This window comes from Oncorhynchus tshawytscha, linkage group LG21 (genome assembly GCF_018296145.1).
Source record: "Oncorhynchus tshawytscha isolate Ot180627B linkage group LG21, Otsh_v2.0, whole genome shotgun sequence".
NCBI lineage: Eukaryota > Metazoa > Chordata > Actinopteri > Salmoniformes > Salmonidae > Oncorhynchus > Oncorhynchus tshawytscha.
Window position 1 is genome coordinate 5,324,699 of NC_056449.1, and position 24,738 is coordinate 5,349,436.

The window sequence follows — 24,738 nt, forward strand, 5'->3', positions numbered from 1 at the left end:
TATGATGAAACTGGCTCCCATGAGGACCACCACAGACTTGGAAGACCCAGAGTTACCTCTGCTGCAGAGGATAAGTTTGTTAGTTACCAGCCTCAGAAATCAGCTATTAACTGCACCTCAGAGTTCAAGTAACAGACACATCTCAACATGAACTGTTCAGAGGAGACTGCGTGAATCAGGCCTTCATAGTCAAATTGCTGCAATGAAACCACTACTAAAGGACACCAATAAGAAGAATAAACTTGCTTGGGCCATGAAACATGAGCAATGGACATTCAACCGGTGAAAATCTGTCCTTTGGTCTGATGAGTCCAAATCTGAGTTTTTTGGTTCCAACCGCCATGTCTTTGTGAGACGCAGATTAGGTGAACGGCATGTGTGGTTCCCATCGTGAAACATGGAGGAGGAGGTGTAGGGGTGCTTTGCTGGTGACACTGTCTGTGATTTATTTAGAATTCAAGGCACACTTAACCAGCATGGCTACCACAGTATTCTGCAGGTATACGCCATCCCATCTGGTTTGCGCTTAGTGGGACTATCATTTGTTTTTCAACAGGACAGTGACCCAACACACCTCCAGGCTGTGTAATGGCTATTTGACCAAGAAAGAGAGTGAAGGAGTGCTGCATCAGATGACCTGGCCTCCACAATCACCTGACCTCAACCCAATTGAGATGGTTTGGGATGAGTTGGACAGCAGAGTGAAGGAAAAGCAGCCATCAAGTACTCAGCATATGTGGGAACTCCTTCAAGACTGTTGGAAAATCATTCCTCATGAAGTTGGTTGAGAGGATGCCAAGAGTGTGCAAAGCTGTCATCAAGGCAAAGGGTGGCTAATTTGAGGAATCTATCATCTAAAATATATTTTCATTTGTTTTAACACTTTTTTTGGTTACTACATGATTCCACATGCGTTATTTCATAGTTTTGATGTCTTCACTATTGTTCTACAATGTAGAAAAATGTAAAAACTTAAGAAAAACCCTTGAATGAGTAGGTGTGTCCAAAGTTTTGACTGGTACTGTATGTCTGTTCCATGACTCTGGAGGTGTGATGGGTCAGTACCTGATAGAGAGCACCAAGGCAGGTTAAAGGTTAAATAATAACTCCAGTCTGTTAGCAGACGTAGGTAAATCTCTATAAGAGAAATCAAGGGAGTGTTAGGGAGGAAGGAAGGTCTATCATCATCAAGCAGCACCACTCTGAGCCCGCTTCATCCTCAACAGAAAGTTCCTCTTCTCCTCCAGGAGTTCCTGGATGCGTTTGTTCCGTGTTCTCTCCCGGAGGAACACCCGGCTCCGTCTGGGGATCAGGTTGTTTTGGGAGATGACATTGTCTACTCCGATGATCTGGTTGTAGAGAACGTCAATGGAGTTATTTTCGCTGGTCTCCTCCTGGTGGCTTAGCGGCCACATGTGCTTTTTCGTTGTTGTTGTTATGGGAGGCTTGGCTGTAATTTGCTCTGTCATTAACTCTGTTGTTGGCCCTACCGTGTTTGTTGTGGGAACAATGGAGCTCACAGATATGTACTCCGTGATTTCCGGCCAATCAAGGGTGGTCATATCTATGATATCATCCCTAGGGACTGTAGGAATCATCACTGTGATGTCATCATCATAAGGCATGGTTCCAATGGGTATTGTGACATCAGTGCCATAGGGCACGGTTCCACTAGGTATTATGACATCACCACCGCTGGACATTGTGACATCAGTGTATGGGATGGTTCCACTGGGCGATGTCACATCCTCAAAGTAGTTCGTTTCAGTTGGCTTTAGGACATCATCCATGTAGTATGGGCTGCTGGGAGTTGAGGTTTCTGCCCCTGTTATGTCATAGCTGTGAATGGGGGTCACTGTGGTGTCATTGCTGATAAAGGTGAAGTTAATGTTTGAGTCAGTAAACAGGCTGCTGGGAGTTGTAGGGTATATGCTGGTGCTGGTGGAGAGGGTGAAGAAGGGGTAACTTCTGGTTGTGTCTCTGGGGGTCACATTGTGCTCTGGGGTCGTGTGTATGGGGATCGGGTATGTGGTGAAGTATGGGTGGGGTGTATAGGTGTGTGTTGTCGGGCGCGGCGTGGTATAAAGTATATGCATTGTACTTCTTGGATGAACCGTGGGCTGAAGGGGGGTGTTGTTATCCTTGGGCCAAGGCAGAGGTCGAGGCAGGGGGCGAGGCAGCGGGCAAGCTGTGACCCGGGGAGGGAGACTGGTGGTCAGGCTGCTGTTGGTCACGTTGCTGCAGGACTTGCAGCACATGCGCCTGTAGCCTGGTAGAGCACAGTAGTGGATCAGCACCTCCATGCGACAGATCATTGACCTGTCTCCATGACAACGCTGCTTGCCTGTGGGCGAGAGAACAAAGAGTTGAGACTGGGCCAGACTGGGAATGGAGCTGTGTGTGTGTGTGTGTGTGTGTGTGTGTGTGTGTGTGTGTGTGTGTGTGTGTGTGTGTGTGTGTGTGTGTGTGTGTGTGTGTGTGTGTGTGTGTGTGTACAGACAGTACCAGTCAAAAGTTTGGACACATCTACTCATTCAAGGGTTTTTCTTTATTTTTTGCTATTTTCTACATTGTAGAATAAAAGTGAAGACATCAAAACTATGAAATAACATCTGGAATCATGCAGTAACCAAAAAAGTGTTAAACAAATCCAAATATATTTTATATTTGAGATTCTTCAAAATAGCCACCCTTTGCCTTGATTACAGATTTGCACACTCTTGGCATTCTCTCAAGCAGCTTCATGAGGTAATCACCTGGAATGCATTTCAATTAACTGGTGTGCCTTGTTAAAAGTTAATTTGGGGAATTTATTTCCTTCTTAATGCGCTTGAGCCAATCAGTTGTGTTGTGACAATGTAGGGGTGGTATACAGAAGATAGCCCTATTTGGTAAAAAAGACCAAGTCCATATTATGGCAAGAACAGCTCAAATAAGCAAAGAGAAACAACAGTCCATCATTACTTTAAGACACGTTTTTTTTAAGTGTGGCCGCAAAAACCATCAAGCACTATGATGAAACTGGCTCTCATGAGGACTGCTACAACAAAGGAAGACCCAGAGTTACCTCTACTGTAGAGGATAAGTTCATTCGAGTTAACTGCACCTCAGATTGTAGCCCAAATAAATGCTTCACAGAGTTCAAGTAACAGATACATCTCAACATCAACTGTTCAGAGGAGACTGCATGAATCAGGCCTTCATGGTCGAATTTCTGCAAAGAAACCACCACAAAAGGACATCAACAAGAAGAAGAGATTTGCTTGGGTCAAGAAACACGAGCAATGGACGGTGGAAATCTATCCTTAGGTCTGATGAGTCCAAATTTGAGATTTTTTAGTTCCAACCGTCTTTGTGAGACATAGAGAAGGTTAAGGAATGATCTCTGCATGTGTTTATCCCACCGTGAAGCATGGAGGAGGAGGTGTGATGGTTTGGGGGTGCTTTGCTGGTGACACTGTCTGCGATACGCCATCCCATCTGGTTTGCACTTAGTGGGACTGTAACTGTTTTTTCAACAGGACAAAACACACCTCCAGGCTGTGTAAGGGTAATTAGATCAAGGGGATTGATGGAGTGCTGCATCAGATGACCTGGCCTCCACAATCACCCGACCTCAACCCAATTGAGATGGTTTGGGATGAGTTGGACCGTAGAGTGAAGAAAAAGCAGCCAACAAGTGCTCAGCATATGTGGGATTTCCTTCAATACTGTTGGAAAATAATTCCTCATGAAGCTGATTGAGAGAATGCCAAGAGTGTGCAAAGCTGTCATCAAGACAAAGGGAGACTACTTTGAAGAATCTATCATCTAAAATATATTTAGATTTTTTGCAACACTTGTTTGGTTACTACATGATTCCATATGTGTTATTTCATAGTTTTGATGTCTTCACTATTATTCTACAATGTTAAAAAAAATAGCAAACATAAAGAAAAACCCTTGAATGCGCGTCTAAAACTTTGACTGGTACTGTACGTTTACACACGGTGCAGAGAAAAGTAGTAGAGGTAGTAAAGCCAAACCATTAGCAGGTAGTGCAGGAAGGAAGAAGAAGTAAAAGGAAACCCAAGCAGCTATCGACAGAGTCGATAGATTAGTCTATAGCAACTGAAGAAGAGTGGTGTGGGCTCTCTTTTGTGGTGCTGGAACAGTAACCTGGCTCTCTTGTGTTGTGTTGTGATGCTGGGACTGTAACCTGGCTCTGTTGTGTTGTGTTGTGATGCTGGAACAGTAACCTGGCTCTCTTGTGTTGTGTTGTGATGCTGGAACAGTAACCTGGCTCTGTTGTGTTGTGTTGTGATGCTGGAACAGTAACCTGACTCTCTTGTGTTGTGGTGCTGGAACAGTAACCTGGCTCTCTTGTGTTGTGTTGTGATGCTGGAACATTAACCTGGCTCTGTTGTGTTGTGTTGTGATGCTGAAACAGTAACCTGACTCTCTTGTGTTGTGGTGTTGAAACAGCAGCCTGACTCTTTCAGACCAAACTGACATTTTCTGACATCTCATCTGTCTTCTTTATTAGTTTCAGATTAGAACCATCAATTTATTACATCAATATCACTCTATAAATGTTTCTAATGCAGGATAAGAGGGTGGATCTTATTTAATTTAGTCTTTCTTTATTACTTTCATGGCAATATCACGTTATAGGACAATGTTTAAGCCTTTGTAAATTTGGATCAATCTGTGAGTTGAATTCCACTGGAAGCTTGTTCTGCGCTCCTCCTCACACAAAGCCATACCATCACAAACTCAGGAGGAGAGAGTGAGAGCGCTTTTTAAAATATTTTTTTATTTATACAACTTTGCAGTTGATAATGACAGGAACTGAAACAATGAGATGTACTCCCTCCTCAATATATAGATATATTATTTTCTTAAGAAAAATAAATAAACTGTATCGAAAGGTACAAGTTCACAGTCACTTTGGTAAAACACTTCATTACTTTGAAATCAACCAATCAATCAGTTTAGTTAATCAATTGATAGTAAGTCAAATTAATAAATTACATAAATTAATACATAGATTTGGATGTTGAATAAATAAAATACAGAATTCTCCATGATGAATGATGTAAAAACTGGAATGGCACGTTTAAGTGTCATATGAAACATTTACAAAACATGAACACATTTTTCCCTGATAAATCAAAGTGCATATAGACGCAGTGCACATAGTTCTTCTGAATGTTTCCCCGACGTCAATCCAACGTCAGCCCAACGTCAGCCAGCCCCACCCATCAGGCTAGTGAAGCCACGAAACAGTTACCCATAGTATAGAATATTATATATATATTTTTTCCATAAGTAAGAAGATAACAGTCATGAACATTATTAAACACAGTCAACACCAATGTTATATACAGTATCGCACTGCAAGGTCTGGCATCATTGGCCTCCTACCGTCCGACTCCAGCACGAAACCTCAGATAGCTCGCTACATATTCACAACAGAAACATGTGATCACAATACAATGACAAGCCTGAAGTGTTTTTGTAGATGCCGTCATCAGTGTGTCGATCGATACCCGTGGCCCTTTGTAAACCGTACGCCGGTGGTCAGACCGTGTTCCAAACCCTATGTTTTGTTGTAGGTTCTGATGGTTTTCGTGTGAGTTTGCTTGTTGGTTTGAAGCTGCCTCTAAGTGAATAATACATGTTTTGATGAGTAAAGCCATCTCTTTCACAGATAAATGCCATTACATTCAATCCAAGATAAGGCATTGTTCATGTGTTTATTGTTCATCACAAAAGGAAAAAACAAAATTGGATGATTTTCAAATGAAGGTCTATGAGGTATTTCTGTATCAGAGTTGTATGTCTATGAGAAGCCTGCATGAACACACACACTCACATACGCACACGCACACACAAACATGCACAGACACGTATCAACGTACGCACACAGTCACTCATACACACACACACACAGTCTCACACAAACACACACACACACACACACACACACACACACACACACACACACACACACACACACACACACACACACACACACACACACACACACACACACACAGTCTCACACAAACACACACACACACACACACACACACACACACACACACACACACACACACACACACACACACACACACACACACACACACACACACACACACTATGAGCTCTAACGGCTAAGGGATGCAAATGCATGCATGACAAGAACGTGATCCTTTCCCGAAAGAAAATAACAAGCAACAGTAAACCACTTATCCATCTGAGAAAATGGAGAGGCAACTAACTGACCAAGTCCTGCATAATATCGGTCTATACCCCCTTTCCTCCCTAAAACTTTCCTCTTTTTAAATATCAACTTCTGTGTTAATGTAAAATCAATAAATAAAATACACATAACAGTCAAGGATCGAAGTGATCAATAGCAGTCCGTAGGATTAGGCAAATAAGCTACAGCTTATTCATGGTAAAACATTATTATTATTTATATTATTGTTACTCATATAGATTTTAGATGTGTATATATATATATATATATAAATACAAATATATTTATAGATGTATTTGTTTTAAAGTTTGCAAGCACAAATAAGCTGCATTTATTGAACTTTAATATAACAGTCAAAGAGGATGGTTGATGAGGTGGTGAAATGGGAAGCAACCTCACATGGTAAAACTACCCTGTTTTTATTAGCATTTTACTCTTCTTCACTCTCGGCCTCTTCACCCAACAGCTCTGTGTACAATAATCCTAAAAAGTGTTTGTTTGTGTCAACTCCTGTCCCTGTGCTGAATTTCTGTCAGTCTGAGAATGGGACCTAGAACGAGATAAACCTTTGTTCTCATTCTAGAATGGAACCAGGATGTGAGATGAGCACTTTAGCAAAGATGTCCTCATTGTGACAAGATCACATTCACAATAAAGCTTTTTTTAAACTTTTTTTTTTCTTTTTCTTTTCATTATTTTCACACCTGTCGCCCTCAAACGATGACGGCACGGTGACAAAAAAAATTGCACCCGCATCTCAGGAGTGTGAACCATGACGACTCGCAACTAGCTCGCGCAAAACATGGCCGCCAAACAGAGGGGCCTCTCATGACTCACTGGCTCAACCATACCACTAAGAGCCGCCAATCAAACCTGCTTGTCTTTTTCCATTTCCACCTTCTCTTCAATGTTTAAATGTTTTTCTTTTTTAGTTTCCACTGGCCAGCGGTTACAACACAATGCTCCACAAAGGAGAGAGAGAGATAAGGGAAGAGAGAGACAGAGCAAGAGAGAACCAACCAACCAATCAGCACACAGGAGCCAGAGACCTCCCCCAATCAGAGCTGTCTCAGACACAGAGAGAGAGAGAGACACACACGCCCCAAAAGAGAAGCGAAAAGCTGGCGCTCGCTCGCGGGCGCGGCCACAGGCACGGACACGGGGGAGGGGTGGGGGGTGGTCAGGGGGTAAGCCTGCCCCCGGGACCCCTAGCCCAGGCCTGTTGCAGGGTGAAGAGGACAGAGAGAGAGGGCAAGGTCCAGGTCAGGACCGCCATGCACCGGAGGTTGGGCCCAGAGCTATAAAGGGATGGTTTTTTACGTGAGCTGTTCCTCTGGTAGGGCAAGTCTGGGTCAGGGCGGGACAGCCACTGGATCAGGATGTTGCCGTTCTTATTCAGGTCCGACGAGCCTCCTGGAGATTGAGAAAGGAGGGAATAATATCAGAGAGGAAAATGAGTATGAGTTCATCAGGAGAGATTTATACTCCCCACTACCTATACTAAATTACTTTAAGCCACCGATTTCTTTAAAAATAAATTGTTGTGTATAGCGTAATGGGGCCAGGCCATAATACTTACTTGGACATGGCGCCAAGCGACAGATGCGGATGGTGTCTGGCTTGCTGTCCAGGCAGAGACCGATGGTGTTGTCACGCGTGTGACACAATGCCTGCCTCTGCTGTGTCCCATTTGCACACGTCACCGAGCACTGTGGTCACACGAGCATAGAAAGAGAGTGTGAGAATAGGCTATACACAACAACCTCTAACATCATAAACACACACACCTACACACACACAGACTCCATACCACACATCTACATGCATAACAAACTAAATAATAAGCCCCTATGTATTCATCCACCAGAACCCCCCTCTACCCCCAGCCTCCCATCCTTACCTGTGACCAGGGCCCTACTCTCCACTGTGCAGGGCAGAGCTCTCTGTTGCAGGGCCTGCGTGCCTCAGGCCGGTCGTCATTGCAGTACTTGCTGTGAATGGAGCGCTTGTTGCCGTTGTCTAAGGGCTGAACACAGCGAACGGACCTCACCTGGTACCCTGTTTTACCGCACGTCTTACTGCATGGCTCCCACGGACCATCCTCCCAGCTACAAGGAACAAGAGAGAGTTAGAGAGAGGCACAGACAAAAACATACCTCAAGGCCTTGTTCCATTTCGGTCACTAGCCCTTTACTCTCCAACCTCTTTGGTGTTCACAGGTTTAGTGTAGGGACCAAGGAGTGACATTGAACAGCGGCCTACTTCTACGTAAACCTGAAAATGAACCACACAAACATATCCATACGTACATAGGCTGTGAGCACTCCTTCTGGTTGCAGTCTCTGCTGATGGCGCGAGGCTTCTTGATGTTCTCACAGTAGCGTCGGTGGACCATCTTACTGTCCGCTCTCCTTCTACAGCCGAACCGGGTATACTGCTTACCTTTTAAGGCCGGGCACACACAAACATCTGTTAGGCAAGGAGCTCCACATCCAAATCTCCTATCATGTTCCCCAGTCTCCCGGTGTCTTCCTGTGCTAGTGGTGTCACTGTAAAATACCTCCCCCACAGGGCTTGGAGCAGAAGGACCATTTCTTCAGGGCCCACTCGTAGAAGGAGGTGTCATCCAGCAGCATGTTGTTCTCTATTGCAGACAGCAGGTCCATGTGGATGATGTACTTATAGGAAAGGGTCACCTTGGCATCTCCATGGGACTGCACCTGGACACGGGGAGACAACATCACAATCATATTAGTATAGGTCATATATATAAAGCAAATGTCAGGACTGGAAATGTCATAAACTCAATGCTAGCAGTGACGTAATTCTGAACCATCAAAATCAAGCTATAACAATCATATATGGTAAGGATTAAGTGTGTATTTTGTGACTTGTATGAGTGTTTGTGTGTGTGTGTGTGTGTGCCTGCGTGTGTGTGTACCATGATGAGGACTCCGTGTCTGAGTGGTCCGTTGGTCTGTAGTGTCTCCTTGTCATGGTCATTATTCATGTATTCCCACTCCACACCCTTCTCTATGACCGCACGGGATTCTGGGAGGTCTCCCTCTGCATTCAGGAAGAACTGTCCTGATGCCTGGTTCTTCACCGCTGGGGAGGGAGGTGGAGTTATAAACTTGAATACTCACACTTACACACACACGCAGGCACACACACACGCACACACACACACACACACACATTTTATACCTAGGATGTGTGCGGTTGGCTTGATCTCTTGGATTAGTAGGTGTCTCGCCCCTCGAGGGATTTCAAGTACTTTGAGGAAACCTGAAATGAAAACACCACATTACCCTGAGGTCCAGACACCCACAGAGAAGACATCTTTTCAACTTTGTCAGGATACATTTTCATTCAACTTTCATTCAACTTTATTGTTCAGGGCTAATTTCTGTGTACACGGGGTGCATTTCAAATACAATTTTAGCTGCTCTTAGTTTTGCCAGCCAGGGTCATAAACAGTCAAATCCAGGAAATGTATCAACATTTGTTTTTTCCTTATTTCAGCTGGATGATATTTATTTAATATGAGGTCATGGTATAGTGATTCACATCATCGTTGGGCGGTGATCCTGCTCATATGGTAATGCTTTGAACAGGACATGATTCTAGCCAGGGCCAATGTCCACAAAGCGTCTGATTAGGAGTGCTGATCTGTCCATACAATATCATTCATTATGATCTAAAATAGCGAAACTGATCCTAGATCAGCACTCCTACACTGAGGATTTGTTGATAAGGGCCAAGCTCATTATCTCCATGTGACCAATAGAGGGGGCTCTTTAGATAGCTATCCAGTGAAGTTGTGACCACTTCATCAGAATAGGACTCAGGCCAGGAAAACAACCTCATCTATCTCACTTCCTGCACTGTTTTCATGCTCTTTCATGTTCCAAGGTCTGACAACTCAGTTACATATTACCTTATTGGTCTCAGTCTGCCACAGTGGTGTGTGTGTGTGTGTGTGTGTGTGTGTGTGTGTGTGTGTGTGTGTGTGTGTGTGTGTGTGTGTGTGTGTGTGTGTGTGTGTACCTTGTTTCTTGGCACTGCGAGTGAAGTTGCCCTTGATGATCTTGCAGCTGGAGTTGTCTCCTCCACAGACGCCACATTTATCCTCCTGTTGGGAGGACCCTACCACGCTGTCACAGCCTACTTTCTGCAACACACACACACACACACACACACACACACACACACACACACACACACACAACACACACACACACACACACACAACTAGAGTATTATGGACACACACATAAACTTCACAAAGTTATGAACACTGACACACACCTCACACAGTTGCAGACAGTCACGCACACACATAATTAGGGTTGCAATATTTTTTGCAAACCTACATATATTTGACAACAAACACACTGCTATATTTATGGACACACACACTGACCTCACAGTTCCCGCTCACACACACACTGTAGGGGTCTTTGTATGAGCAGCGCGTGCCGTCTTGGACCAGCCTCTTCATGTTGATCTTGTCTCGGGTCTCCGTGGACTGGCAATGCAGGTGGCAGCGCTGCTTAGCTGCACAACCCATACACACACGTTACAACACTTGATTTACATCCATCGCTAGTAGAACAGAACCACACAGAAACATTGTCTTAAGACACAGAGCCCTAATTGTGCCAAGCTTCACCTCTATTTTCCATGTTCTCCTGAGGTTTGAGTGTGTATGCAATGTGACTCTATCTGACAGTATTACAGAACAGGCTGTGATGGGGATCTGGATTTATACTATATAGGTGAATCCCAGAGTCAGTCCGCAGAGAAAACATGAAAGTGGAGGGGGAGGTTAAAAGAAGTACTAGCCAAGCCCAGCATATATCCCCTACAATAAGGACACAGCTCAGAGTTATTTACCCTTTGTGTGGGCAATGGAGGATCTCTGTCTAGCCTGTATGTGTTTATGTAATCTCCCGAGCCAGACGTGTGTATACACCGACTATGCAATAGCTATAAAGTCTGGCATGCAAGATTGGTATTTAAGTGGATTTGAATGTTCATTGTGTATGTAAACTTGCTGCACAACAAATTGCCCAAGGATTGACTCAACTATGTAAACCACAGAATCCCTATATGATTTACATTTTACAGACGCTCTTATCCAGAGTGACTACATACATTTTTGTACTGGTCCCCCATGGGAACGGAACCCTGGCATTGCAAGCACCATGGTCTACCAACTGAGCCACACGAGAACTGATCTGAGATGACTCGAACTATGTCTTCGGTATGCAATGTTCCAAATGCACTGTGATGACCTTACTGATATTACAAAGTATTAGAAACGCTCAGATTGGGATGTGAGTACTCATTGACTCATGCCGATACACAGTCCCTCACTCCCTCACTCCTCCAGCCAGAGTGCCCAGAGAGGGGGCCGATGCCACAGATCATCCCAGAGGGAGAGAGAGTTCTCTGGGTGAGATTTCCCTTACCAGCTGGACCCTGGATGACCAAAGCAGCTAGAACAATCAATGCTTGTAGAAAGTGTGTTTTTTTTAAGTGTAGAGCAATGTTACGAGGATGTTTATGGCTAAAAACACAACATTGACAGTATTTTACAACAGGTGTAATTAATTATTAGATTTCGAGCAAAGTCTAGATTTTCATACAGACTCACTCTAGTTCTCTCACACTATCTCTAAACCCTGGAGATGAAAACAGACTAATGGAATTCATTCTAACTTCTCTCCTTACCTCTCCTTTCCCCCCTTCTCTATCTTCCCCTCTCTCTCTCTCCCCTCTCCCGAACGTACTTGAGACAATGTGGAGAAAAGTATTTAGCATGGGGACTGGATCTGCAAGCCTCACAAACTCTTTAAACTCATACTCACACTTATAGATGAGGTAAGGGCGTTTTGTTTGGAGATGGCGAGAAAAAAGGGATGTTATGGGGATCCCATTCTGGGTTCTGATGGTTTAAACACATACAGTATGACTATGTTCTGTGAGTCACAACAGCTGACGAGCTGAGAAAAGAGGGAGGGAGGGGGGATGGGAGGGAGGGGGGATGGGAGGGAGAGAGAGAGAGAGAGAGAGAGAGAGAGAGCGACCAACACACCGACTAAGACTGACCGACGCACCGAACAACACACAGACTAACACACCTACCGACCGACCGACACACAGACAGACAGGCTAAAAAAGAGCTCAGATGATTAAGTGGAGTGAGATAGGTTAGAGATAGAAGAGAGTGGTTTTTTAAAAGGGGTTCAAGAAAGGGGTTGTCGTTTTAAAAAGGTTCAAAGGCAAGGGTTCTGTTTTTTAAGATGGTTTGCTGCTGACTAGTGTGAAAGCACCCAGCTGTCAGTGACCATAACAGCCCCCCCCCCCCCAAAAAAAAACACACAAAAAAACACACACAGAACATCTTCTTCCCAATCTGCCTCCACACAAGAGGAGCTGACTTATGTCCCACAACCCACCATTTCAGGAAGTCTGTGTGTAGGCTACTTACGTTCCGTGTGTTCATAAGGCAGCCAGTGGTGCTTGTTGTTGTGGAACTCAAACTCAGGGTCCAAGCTACGGCACTGCTCCTCCCTGAAGTCACTGTACAGCTCCTGACACTCCTGGTTGTTACACAACTGGAACTGGTGGTTAGTCCCCAGACAGGTACGACCTCCATTAGCAGGCCTGGAGACAATAGTGAAATGTTTTATTTAACCAGGCATGTCAGTAAGAACAAATTCTTATTTACAATGACGGCCTACCCCGGCCAAACCTGGACCAGGATCATCAAACCAGGATCTGTAGTTACACCTCCAGCACTGAGATGCAGTGCCTTAGACCACTGCGCCACTCAGAAGCCCATTCACTTGGTAAATGTGAACAGTGAATATGTTCTGTTCTGTTAGGACAAGCTCTAACGCTCTTGAACCATGATACTATGCAAGCATTGCTAGGTAGATTTGTCAGTATTTAGGGTAAAAAAATACCGTACCTGGGGTTGTTGCATTCACGGGTTCTAAACTGCACCCCTCCTCCACAGGTACGAGTACAGGACCCAAACTGGCTCCACATGTCCCACCCACCATCCTGCTTTATCATGTCAATGGTCAGCCAGATACAGTGACCTTTGAAGCAGTGCTGTGATAGGATGAGAGAGGGGAAGAAACTGTAGGATGGTATTATTTTTACCATTAGGGTGGTGTGTGTGTGTGTGTGTGTGTGTGTGTGTGTGTGTGTGTGTGTGTGTGTGTGTACAGTACCAGTCAAAGGTTTGGACACACCTACTCTTTCAAGGGTGTTTATTTATTTTGTACTATTTTCTACATTGTAGAATAATAGTGAAGACATCAAATCTATGAACTAACACATGTGGAATCATATAGTAACCAAAAAAGTGTTAAACAAATCTAAATGAATTTATATTTTAGATTCTTCAATGTAGCCACCTTTTGCCTTGATGACAGCTTTGCACAGTCTTGGCATTCCCTCAATTAGCTTCACCTGGAAAGCTTTTCCAACAGTCTTGAAGGAGTTCCCACATGCTGAAGACTTATTTGCTGCTTTTCCTTCACTCTGCGGTCCTACTCATCTCAAACCATCTCAATTGGTTTGTGATTGGGTGACTGTGGGGGCAGGTCATCTGATGCAGCACTCTGTCACTCTCCTTCTTGGTAAAATTGCCCTTACACAGCCTGGAGGTGTGTTGGGTCATTGTCCTGTTGAAAAACAAATGGTAGTCCCACTAAGTGGCAGGTAGCCTAGTGGTTAGCGTGTTGGGCCGATAACTGAAAGGTTGCTAGATCGAATCCATGAGCTGACAGATTAAAAACCTGTCATTCTGCCCCTGAACAAGGCAGTTAACCCACTGTTCTTAGGCTATCATTGTAAATAAGAATTTGTTATTAACTGTCTTCCCTAGTTAAATAAAAATGAATAAAAGTACAAACCAGATGGTGTGGTGTATTGCTGCAGAATACTGTGGTAACCATGCTTGAATTCACCATTACACCTCTTCCATGCTTCATGCTGGGAACCACATCTACGGAGATCATCCATTCACCTACTCTGCATCTCCCAAAGAACCAAAAATCTTAAATTATGACTCATCAGACCAAAGGACAGATTTCTACCGGTCTAATGTTCTTGGCCCAAGCAACTCTCATCTTCTTATTGGTGTCCTTTAGTAGTAGTTTCTTGGCAGCAAAATCGACCATGAAGGCCTGATTCACTCAGTCTCCTCTGAACAGTTGATGTTGAGAAGTGTATGTTACTTGAACTCTGTGAAGCATTTATGTGTGTCACGCCCTGACCTTAGATAGCCTTTTTATATCTCTATTTGGTTTGGTCAAGGTGTGATTTGGGTGGGAATTCTATGATCTGTTTTCTATGTTTTTGTATTTCTATGTTTTGGCCAGGTATGGTTCTCAATCAGGGACAGATGTCTATCGTTGTCTCTGATTGGGAATCATACTTAGACAGCCTTTTCCCTTTTGTCATTGTGGGAAGTTGTCTTTGTTAGGGGCACTATAGCCCTTGTAAGCGTCAAGGTCGTTTCCTTGATTTCTTCTTTTGTTGGTGACATTTGACTAAATAAAAGAAAATGTACGCTCACCACACTGCACCTTGATCTTCCTTGAACGATGGCCGTGACAATGTGGGCTGCAATCTGAGGTGCAGTTAACTCTAATGAACTTATCCTCTGCAGCAGAGGTTTCTCTGGGTATTCCTTTCCTATGGCGGTCCTCATGAGAGCCAGTTTCATCAAAGTGCTTCATGGTTTTTGTGACTGCACTTAAAGAATGTTCTTGAAATGTTCCGTATTGACTGACCTTCATGTCTTAAAGTAATGATGGACTGTTGTTTCTCTTTGCTTATTTGATCTGTTCTTGTCATAATATGAACTTGGTCTTTTACCAAATAGGGCTATCTTCTGTATACCACCTCTACCTTGTCACAGCACAACAGATTGGCTCAAATGCATTAAGAAGGAAAGAAATTTCACAAATTAACTTTTAACAAGGCAAACCTGTCAATTGAAATGCATTCCAGGTGACTACCTCCTGCAGCTGCTTGAGAGAATGCCAAGAGTGTGTAGAAAATGTTAAAAATAAAGAAAAACCCTTGAATGAGTAGCTGTGTCCAAACGTTTGACTGGTACTGTGTGTGTACCTTCCCATCCCCACACATGGTGCCATCGATGGGTGGTCCTTTCTTGGTCTTGCAAAAGAAGGGGTTGTCAGGGTGGCTGCACCACAGCTGTTTGCAGGGGTCAAACGTCCGGTACTGCAATGGACAGACAGAGAAGAATCCTCACACACACATCCTCTCACATTATACACACACAGCCAGTAACTGGGTCTTTACCGAAAACATATAGTATCACCAGACAAGGCAGGTGACTTGCAACAGGTCACTCTTTCTCATATACAGACACCGAGACACTGGGAGTAGCTAACATCACAGAACATTCCAGAAATCACCTCAGACCTACTACACCAGAGAGAACAGATCAATTGGACCATTGACTGTACTGCACATGTACACAAGAAAATATACAAAACCTCAACATCTATAAGGGTCCAGATGACAGTGTACTGTAGTAGTCCTTCACTGTTTCACTGTTACAACAACACGGCTGTACAGGAGGCCAAAGAGCATGCAGACAAAACCAAAGAGGATGAGGAGAGAGAGACTCTCTGACTGAGAGAACCTGCAGGTCTGTGGGGTCAGAGAGGAGGGCAGGGAGAGCAGAATGTGATGGGTAAGAGGTCAACTTTCAATTGTTGCCCCACAGAGTAGGATAATGTTGTCCTTATTCAGTTTTACGTTCCTAATGGGGACAGTTAACTAATAGTTCTAATCATTTCTAAATGGAGTCTCTGCTTCTTCTGTCTTTCACCTGTTTCCCTCCGTTCCCCCCTCTGTCCCCCTTTCCACAGTAACAAAGCCGACTCAGACTCTCTACCCAGAATGACCTCAGGTGACCCCTACAGTTGAGCCCACAACAGGGTCAAAGGTCAGCCTGCGGTTGGCACTGATGACATCAGCCTGGTAGGCTGGCACGCGACACTGCAGGATCCTAAACCTGATCATAGGAAAGCAGCTCTCGCACCAGACCTTTCTTTCTGCCTGGAAAGGACTTCTCTTTCTCTTTCTTCCCATCCCTTTTCCAATATCTTTGCCAATATCGCTTTCCGAATGGCCAAATAGTGACACATAGATTTACAGTGAAAGGCGCCGTGTGTGTGTGTGTGTGTGTGTCAGTGTTGAGCTCATTTGCTATGGTTCACTTTTTCTGGCTAGCTGTCTGGGAGAAATCCAGAACTCTTTTCCTTTTTGGCACTAAATGAAAACTAAAAAAGTGTATGTTTAGAATTCTGCAGAACACATGCCAGTCACGATCATGTGACGATGGGCAGAACGAAAGAACGGAAGATAAACAAGTAACGATGACAACCATACTGATAATCAGAAGAAAAAGAAAGTGGCCACATCGCTCCGAGGGGGAGGATAGGGGGGTAACCTTACCTGTGTTCCAGCCTGGCCCACCTTTTGCAGCTAAAGGAATGAATGGTTTGACAAGAGAATAAAGGGTAATCTAGCAACGAGTGCAAAGCCCTGCAAAGAGTAGGTCAGCTCAACTCTCATCTCTCAATCACAAAACAGCTCCCGAGATACAAAGATAAGATCTTCAGTCAGTGTCAAGATGCCTTGAGGGACAGACCTATTCAAGTGGGGACTTACATGGAGCGTAACAAACATTAGGACCACCTTCCTAATATTGAGTTGCACCCCCCCCCTCCTTTTTGCCCTCAGCATAGCCTCAATTTGTCTGAGCATAGACTCTGCAAGGTGTTGAAAGCATTCCACAGGGATTCTTGACTCCTTTGCTTCCCACAGTTGTGCCAAGTTGGCTGGATGTCCTTTGGGAGGTGGACCATTCTTGATGCACACGGTAAACTGTTGAGAGTGGAAAACCCAGCATCGTTGCAGTTCTTGACACAAACTGGTGGGACTGGCAGCTACTACCATACCCCGTTCAAAGTCTTGCCTATTCACCCTCTGGCTGGAAAATAAAAATCCTTCTTTAGTCTCCTCCCCTTCATCTACACTGATTGAAGTGGATATAACGGATAAGGGATCAGAGCTGTCCCTTGGATTCACCTGGTCTGTCTATGTCATGGAAAGAGCAGGTGTTCATAATGTTTTGTACACTCAGTCTATGTCGTGGAAAGAGCAGGTGTTCATAATGTTTTGTACACTCAGTCTATGTCATGGAAAGAGCAGTTGTTCATAATGTTTTGTATACTCAGTCTATGTCATGGAAAGAGCAGTTGTTCATAATGTTTTGTACACTCAGTGTATGTCAGTAGGGACTTCAGTGAGGAGTGGGGACTTATTTTATTGCGGTGTGGATGTTATCCATGTAACCCTGCTCATCACGGTATCATTGGGGACCGAAGTGTGAAGTGGTTGGGTTTTCAACTGCTGGCACCACTACAGTGGGTACTTATTATTGTGGTAACATATATGAATCTAGTATGTATACATTAGTATAAGCAATAGTTAGTGCATATGTTAGTATACCACTCGTTCCTTTGGGGAGTTCTTACCGCGGTGCACATCATGTAGCCCACGCCGAAGTCGAAGCGACACTGTTCGTTCATGGAGTAGTGCAGACCAGGAAGTCTGGGCAGGGACGGCCAGTTATGTTCGTAGGGGTCATCACGAAGACATTCGTAGGATCTGGGTCAAAAGAGACATTGTGACCTAACAGTGTTGTCACATTCATTTCAGGTTTTATATTCAGTGAATCAAAACAGAGTAGCCACAATTCTATTCAAATGTTTTAAAACACTTTGTTTGGAACAATAGTTGCAGAAAAATGTAAGTTCAGGACCCTTCCTCAGGCTGCATGATTTTTTTGATGTGGGAGACTGTAATAGTCATTAATAGAAGCTCTGTATGATGTGACCACTGACAGCCCTATTAAAGTGGAGTTCCCTTTGTTTGTTCGGTTGTTTGTTTGATGTTGGAGTCATTCAGTTCTGGTGAAAAGGAATGTAAACAAGTGTGTAAGTGTGTTTATGTTTATGTGTGTGTGTGTGTGTGTGTGTGTGTGTGTGTATGCATACGTGTGTGTATGTATATAGTAGGTGTGTGATAGACTCACTGTAGGTATCGTCCCAGCTCCTGCTGGCTACAGCGTGACCAATGGAAGCGGTGGAAGGCAGCTTGAACCAACGGGGCCATGATGCTCCCCATGTGCACCTCGTCTCCACAGCGATTCCCCTGGCCGTCGTGCTCCATACCCAGCCTGGGGGAGGGAGGAAGGGGGAGGGCAGAGGGGAATTCATCAATATGTGGACAGGAATATGTATCTAATTGTATGTTTCATTGTGGATATAATGCTTTTGAATTCAAGTCTTTCCAGTGTGTGTGTGTGTGTGTGTGTGTGTGTGTGTGTGTGTGTGTGTGTGTGTGTGTGTGTGTGTGTGTGTGAAGGGCGGGGGAGGGTTGAATAAAAGAGAAAACGATGCATTAAAACAATTCAGAAATCTATAATTATTGAGCAATTTCTATCTATAGGCTACATTACGTTTTTTCTTTCATTATTTTTATCTGGCCTAAGTGTTAGGACCGAATACACATCAAACTGTATGCGCACCAAACACACGCCAATCCCCAAATGCTTTGGGGAACATGGGCAGAGGAATATTCAGGGGAAAACGATGAAGATGTGTTAAAGAAAAACTTCCTTGTTAAAAAACATTTTCAAGAGAAAAAAAGCGAACTGTACAAACGCATTTTCGATATTTGTGGGTGTGGGTCAGATTTTTGTACTTTTGGTTGTGGTAGGGTGCAGTTGAACAAACAGCTGACCTACGCTTCACTAGTGTGCATGTACTCACACATGTCCTGTCTCGTGGGCTACCACGAAGGCAGAAGAAAAGCCATCCTCGTGGTTCAGAGTACAGCTCCTTACTGGGTGACACATCCCTGTTACTGGAGCATAACCTGAAGAAGGGAGGGGGAAAAAGAGAGAGGGGGGGAGAGGGAGAGGAGGGAGAGAGAGAGAGAGAGAGGGGGTGAGAGAGAGAGAGAGCGAGAGAGAGAGAGGGGGGAGAGAGAGAGAGAGGGGGCGGGAGGGGGAGAGGGCGAGAGAGAGAGAGAGAGAGAGAGAGAGAGAGAGAGAGAGTGAGGGGGGAGCATGACGATGCATAAAGCACTGTGGTCACATCATTTGAATGAGTTCAACTTTGCTACAGTACTGTGACCTGACTGTATCTTTCTCAGAGTACCCACAGTCTCTGTCTCATTCTCTCAGTGCTCTGTTCTCTCTATCGGCTAGCAGGTCCGTTTCTGTGGTCTCTCTCTGTTCTCTCTAGCAGGTCTGTGGCTATAGTCTCTCTGTTTTCTCAAGCAGGTCTGTGGCCATAGTCTATCTCTGCTATCTCGAGCAGGTCTGTGGTTATAGTCTCTCTGTTCTCCCTAGCAGATATCTGGCAATAGTATCTCTCTGTTATCTTTAGCAGGTCTGTGGCTGTAGTCTCTCTGTGTTGTGTTCTTCCTAGCAGGGCTGTGGCTGTGGCTGTAGTGTATTGATTTCCTCTCTAGCTCAAGGCTCAAGGGTAGCTGAAGGGCTGCTGTAGACCACTGCTTCAGAGCTACAGAACTCCCCCGAGACACGCTGCTAGCCTGCTCTCACTCTGACTTCACTAAACGCAACAACACAACAGAACAAAACTGTATGTACGTTTGTGTGTGTGTGTGTGTGTGTGTGTTACCCTGCATGCCGGTAGGCCCAAACTCCTGTCGTGTGAGGAATATAGCGTGGTCGTGGTACTCTGCATCTCCTGTGTCCTGTTTCTGCTGCAGGAAGGCCCAGCGACACACATTCTCCAGACTCTGAGACGGGTTCCCCAACTCTATCAGACTCATAGACTAGATATATATATATAGAGAGAGAGAGAGTAGAAAACGAAAGGAAAGAGGAGAAGAAAATTGTAGCAGATGTTCAGTCTGAAGTTCATGTGACTCTTCAATCAACTCTTTTAAGTATTTCTACTTGTACATCCTCATCTGCACATATATCACTCTAGTGTAAATTGCTCAATTGTAATTACTTCGCCCCTATTGGCCAATTTATTGCCTTACCTCGTTACTTCATTTGCACACACTGTATACAGATTTTTCTATTGTGTTATTGACTGTATGTTTGTTTATCCCATTTATCCCATGCTTTATCTTGGCCAGGTCACAGTTGTAAATGAGAACATGTTCTCAACTGGACTACCTGGTTAAATAAAGGTGAAATATTTGTTTGTTTTTTAAAAATCAGGCTCAGTCAGTGACAAGAGCGTATCTAAATGTATCACGCTATTACTGATGTGTCCAGCAGGTGTCCGTATTGCATTAGCAGTTGGCCACAGGGTGGACCCGCAAGATGCCAAGGTGAGCTAAAATACCTTTGGTGTTATAGGGTACTTACATGCTTGCCTTAGACAAAACTACAAGAATTTTAAGATGTACACATATTCTCCTACTGCAGAGTCATTTTCTTACATTCAATACTGCATTGCCTGATTCTGTGAAATTCACAGCAATGTATTTTATACATATGAACCCAAACATACATACTTATTGAAATAAGTTTTTCTTATGCAATGGTTACATTTTCCCAGAATAATATATACTCCCACATATAGACCTACATTATCTCTCTGTCTCTCTGTCTCTCTCTCTCTCTCTCTCTCTCTCTCCGTCACCTCTCCTGTTCTTTCTCAATGTATCAGCCACTCCTTTTTCTTCTCTCTCCACCCCCTCTCACCCCCCCCACCCCCACTTTCTATTTTCACACATACACATTGTACAGTTCAATTCTGCCTCTCTGTCCTGCAGTGAAGACATATGACCGCCTCTCTGGTCAAATGATGGAGTAAGAAATGTATGTGGTGAACTAACATTCATCTGTGTGTGTGTTTGTGTGTGAGTGAGTGAGTGTGTACGTGTGCGTACACTCAGGGTCGCTCGACCAATCTGCAGGCTGCCCATGCACTTTGTTATGGGTGTAAGATGGCACAGTGATGCCATCTGTTGGTAAATGTTAATTACTGCAACTCCAGTGTTTTTACCGATGTGCTTGAGATACCCGGATGGGTTGTCATGTACTGAACAAGACTGGTTACTCGCATCAATGCCTCTGTCTCGTCATTAAACATTCAAACACACCGTTGCCAAGATAATTGGGGGTGATGGACAGTCAGAGTCTTGGCCTGAGCTGCATGCGGATAGAGGCGGGGCCACGAGTGCCGGTCAAGGAGTGTGTGTGTGTGTGTATGTGTGTGTGTGTGTGTGTGTGTGTGTGTGTGTGTGTGTGTGTGTGTGTGTGTGTGTGTGTGTGTGGGTGTATGCCTGTGTTCTGGGGTGTATGCCTGTACTCTGAAAACTTCCATTGAGACAAGGTATAGAGGGAGAGTAGAGAGAAGTGAAAGTTTAGGGTTAGGCATAAGGTTAGCAGTGTGGTTTAGCTTAGGGTTAGGCATAAGGTTAGCAGTGTGGTTTAGCTTAGGGTTAGGCATAAGGTTAGCAGTGTGGTTTAGCTTAGGGTTAGGTAAAAAATCAGATTTTAAGAAGATAAATTGTAGAACTTCCACTTTGCAGCTTGGCCAGATAGTGTCAACCGAAGGGAATATAAAGTAGATGATGCAATATAGAGGTTTGGAATACTAGTATCAGTTCCATGCTCTATCGGTAGTAACACCCTGTGGGGTTGTCCCTCCTCAATCACGCACACATGCATGTGCGACAGACAGACAGACAGACAGACAGACAGACAGACAGACAGACAGACAGACAGACAGATAGATAGATAGATAGATAGATAGATAGATAGATAGATAGATAGATAGATAGATAGATAGATAGATAGATAGATAGATAGATAGATAGATAATAGATAGATAGATAGATAGATAGATAGATAGATAGATAGATAGATAGATAGATAGATAGATAGATAGATAGATAGAAATCAGTGGAATTAGAATATGATAGCTAATGAGATGGGAAAACACCTGTTTCCGGATTACGTCTTCAAACTAAGGGCATTTGTGGCATGGCTCCGTGACAGGGAGATGTGTCCATCATGGGTAAGATAGTCTAGCTAGCTACATTTTCAGATATTACAGTACACGTTTCTAATTTTGGCAGAAAGTGGTTTCCTTTCAAGCTAAAGTGTACGGTTAGCTAGCGTTGGATGGCTGGCACCCTAGCTAACATTAGGTGGTGTGCTATGTGTGATCTTATATGTTGTTTACCCAGCTAAGTTAATTGTTTACCTAGGTATTTAGCTACATGTCTTAAGCTAAAGTGTACAACACCTGTTGAATATGGCCGGTGTCAGTAAGCGCGGGCAAAAAAGCATAATAAAATTGTTGCCAGCAGAGTTGGTTAGGCTGTTTTCATGTTATCCAGAGGTAAACAAATCACCGGCCAGAGCGTCAAGTGTGTGCTCTGAACGCAAGGAGATGGGTGGGGCTAAAGCTTAAGAGGGTGTGAACGATGCTGAATGGGTGTAGACAAAGAAGAGCTCTCTCACCGAAACACTAAAATGCCATTTTCTCAGAAGTGAGTTTCCAAGTTTATCAACTTTCAAAGCAGAATTACTTTTCCATTGTTCCTTAAATTCAGTGTATGATGTACCATTTTGTAGCTCTGAGTCTCTACTTTTATCCAATGTAAAAACAGAAATTCAAATTTTTCTACATAAGACTGAATCCAGGTGGTGAGTCACATATGAGGATGCTTGTTCATCGACTATTTTTAAATTTGATTTATTTAACCAGGCAAGTCAGTTAAGAACATATTCTTATTTACAATGACGGCCTACCCCGGCCAAACCCGGATGATGCTGGGCCAATTGTGCGCCGCCCTATGTGATGCAGCCTGGATTTGAACCAAAGACTGCAGTGACACCTCTTGCACTGAGATGCAGTGCCTTAGACCGCGGAGCCACTCGAGAGCCCCCAGCGCTGCCTTCAATACCATAGTGCCATCTAAGCTCACCACAAAGCTCACGGCCCTGGGTCTGAACTCATCCCATGCAACTGGGTCCTAGACTTCGTGACGGGTCACCCCCAGCTGCTAAAGGTAGGCAACATTAGCTCCTCGACACTGATTCTCAACACAAGGGTGCGTCCTCAGTCCCCTCCTGTACTCCCTGTATACCCATGACTGCGTGGCCTCACACAGTTCCAAATCCATCATCAAGTTTTCTAACGACACAACAGTATTAGGCCTGATTACCAACAATGACGAGACGGCCTACAGGGAGGAGGTAGGCACTCTGATGTGGTGCCTGGTACACAACCTCTCCCTCAACATCAGCAAAACAAAGGAGCTGATTGTGGACTTCAGGAAGAACCAGGCTGGGCAAGCCCCCATCCACGGGGATGCTGTGGAGACGGTCAAAAACTTAAAGTTCCTCGGCGTACACATCTCTAAGCAGCTGAAATGGTCAAACCACATGGATACCTTTGGTGAAGAAGGCACGACAACGACTCTTCAACCTCAGGATGCTGAAGAAATGCGATCTGTCCCAGAGGGCCCTCATAGTGTTATACAGGAGCACCATCGAGAGCATACTGTCGGGATTCATCAAAGATTGGTACGTCAACTCCACTGTCGCGGACAGCACGCTCAGCCAAACGCACCATTGGGTGCACACTGACTGCCCTCTAGGACACTTACAACACCAGGGGTCGCAGGAAGGCCAAGAAGATAATTAGGGACCCCAGCCACCTGAGCCATGGCCTGTTCTCCCCACTTCCATCACTAAAAAGCAGGCAGTACAGGAGCATCATGGCAAAAACTGGAAGACTGGCTAATAGCTTCTACCCCCAGACCATCAGGCTGCTACCTTCTCCCGTTTCCTGCCACCCCCCAACAGACATTTACCCTGTCCCTGCCCCAATGGACATTTACCATTGTTACAGTGTTGTATATATTTAATTTATATTTATTTATATTCTTTCTTATTACATGTATTGTTTTTATTTCACTTTGGGATGCATTGTTGGAGCTCAGAGCTTAAGATTTTCACTGTATCCTGTAATTACACCTGCAACCCTGTACACGTGACTATTAAACTTCTAATCTAATCAAGATAGATAGATGATAGAATTACAGAGCAGCATCCGCCAGTCTGTCTGGTTGTTTATGAATGAGGGAAGGCTATCATTGATTGTTTATCTTTGTCTGGACTTCCCATGATTCCTTGCTCCAGCCCACCAGGGAAAAAGCTGGTTGCATAACGGCAGTGTTTCTATGTGCTTCGGTGATGAACTGTGAAGGCGTGCGACTTTGAAAACCCTCCCCTGGGATCCACATGCTTTTAGTTCCTCTTTTGCTCAGTCCACTGGAATAACAGGCTGTAGGCCTCGTCGAGTGCAGAGAGGGTTGTGTGTGTGTGTGTGTATTGTGTGTGTATTGTGTGTGTG

The 24,738-nt window shown here is 44.4% G+C and overlaps 1 protein-coding gene across 2 annotated transcripts in view; it reads right to left on the bottom strand.

Moving 5' to 3' along the window:
• Positions 1-952: 952 nt before the first annotated feature.
• The window catches only part of LOC112220757 (A disintegrin and metalloproteinase with thrombospondin motifs 2-like), a 201,239-nt gene continuing 177,453 nt past the window's right edge, over positions 953-24,738 (bottom strand). Inside the window, exons 6-23 of one of the 2 annotated variants that reach the window (XM_042302908.1) lie at positions 20,026-20,182; positions 19,150-19,255; positions 18,411-18,554; positions 17,851-17,983; positions 16,766-16,795; positions 15,407-15,520; positions 13,230-13,375; positions 12,747-12,922; positions 10,674-10,807; positions 10,298-10,421; positions 9,455-9,535; positions 9,189-9,355; positions 8,808-8,967; positions 8,557-8,689; positions 8,148-8,355; positions 7,827-7,956; positions 7,568-7,660; positions 953-2,344 (exon numbers count right to left, since the gene is read on the bottom strand). In XM_042302908.1, the coding sequence (XP_042158842.1) occupies positions 1,188-2,344; positions 7,568-7,660; positions 7,827-7,956; positions 8,148-8,355; positions 8,557-8,689; positions 8,808-8,967; positions 9,189-9,355; positions 9,455-9,535; positions 10,298-10,421; positions 10,674-10,807; positions 12,747-12,922; positions 13,230-13,375; positions 15,407-15,520; positions 16,766-16,795; positions 17,851-17,983; positions 18,411-18,554; positions 19,150-19,255; positions 20,026-20,182 (3,393 nt within the window). In that variant the 3' untranslated portion in view covers positions 953-1,187. The remainder of the gene's footprint in view (positions 2,345-7,567; positions 7,661-7,826; positions 7,957-8,147; positions 8,356-8,556; positions 8,690-8,807; positions 8,968-9,188; positions 9,356-9,454; positions 9,536-10,297; positions 10,422-10,673; positions 10,808-12,746; positions 12,923-13,229; positions 13,376-15,406; positions 15,521-16,765; positions 16,796-17,850; positions 17,984-18,410; positions 18,555-19,149; positions 19,256-20,025; positions 20,183-24,738) is intronic. The other variant, XM_042302909.1, reaches the window with a different exon arrangement.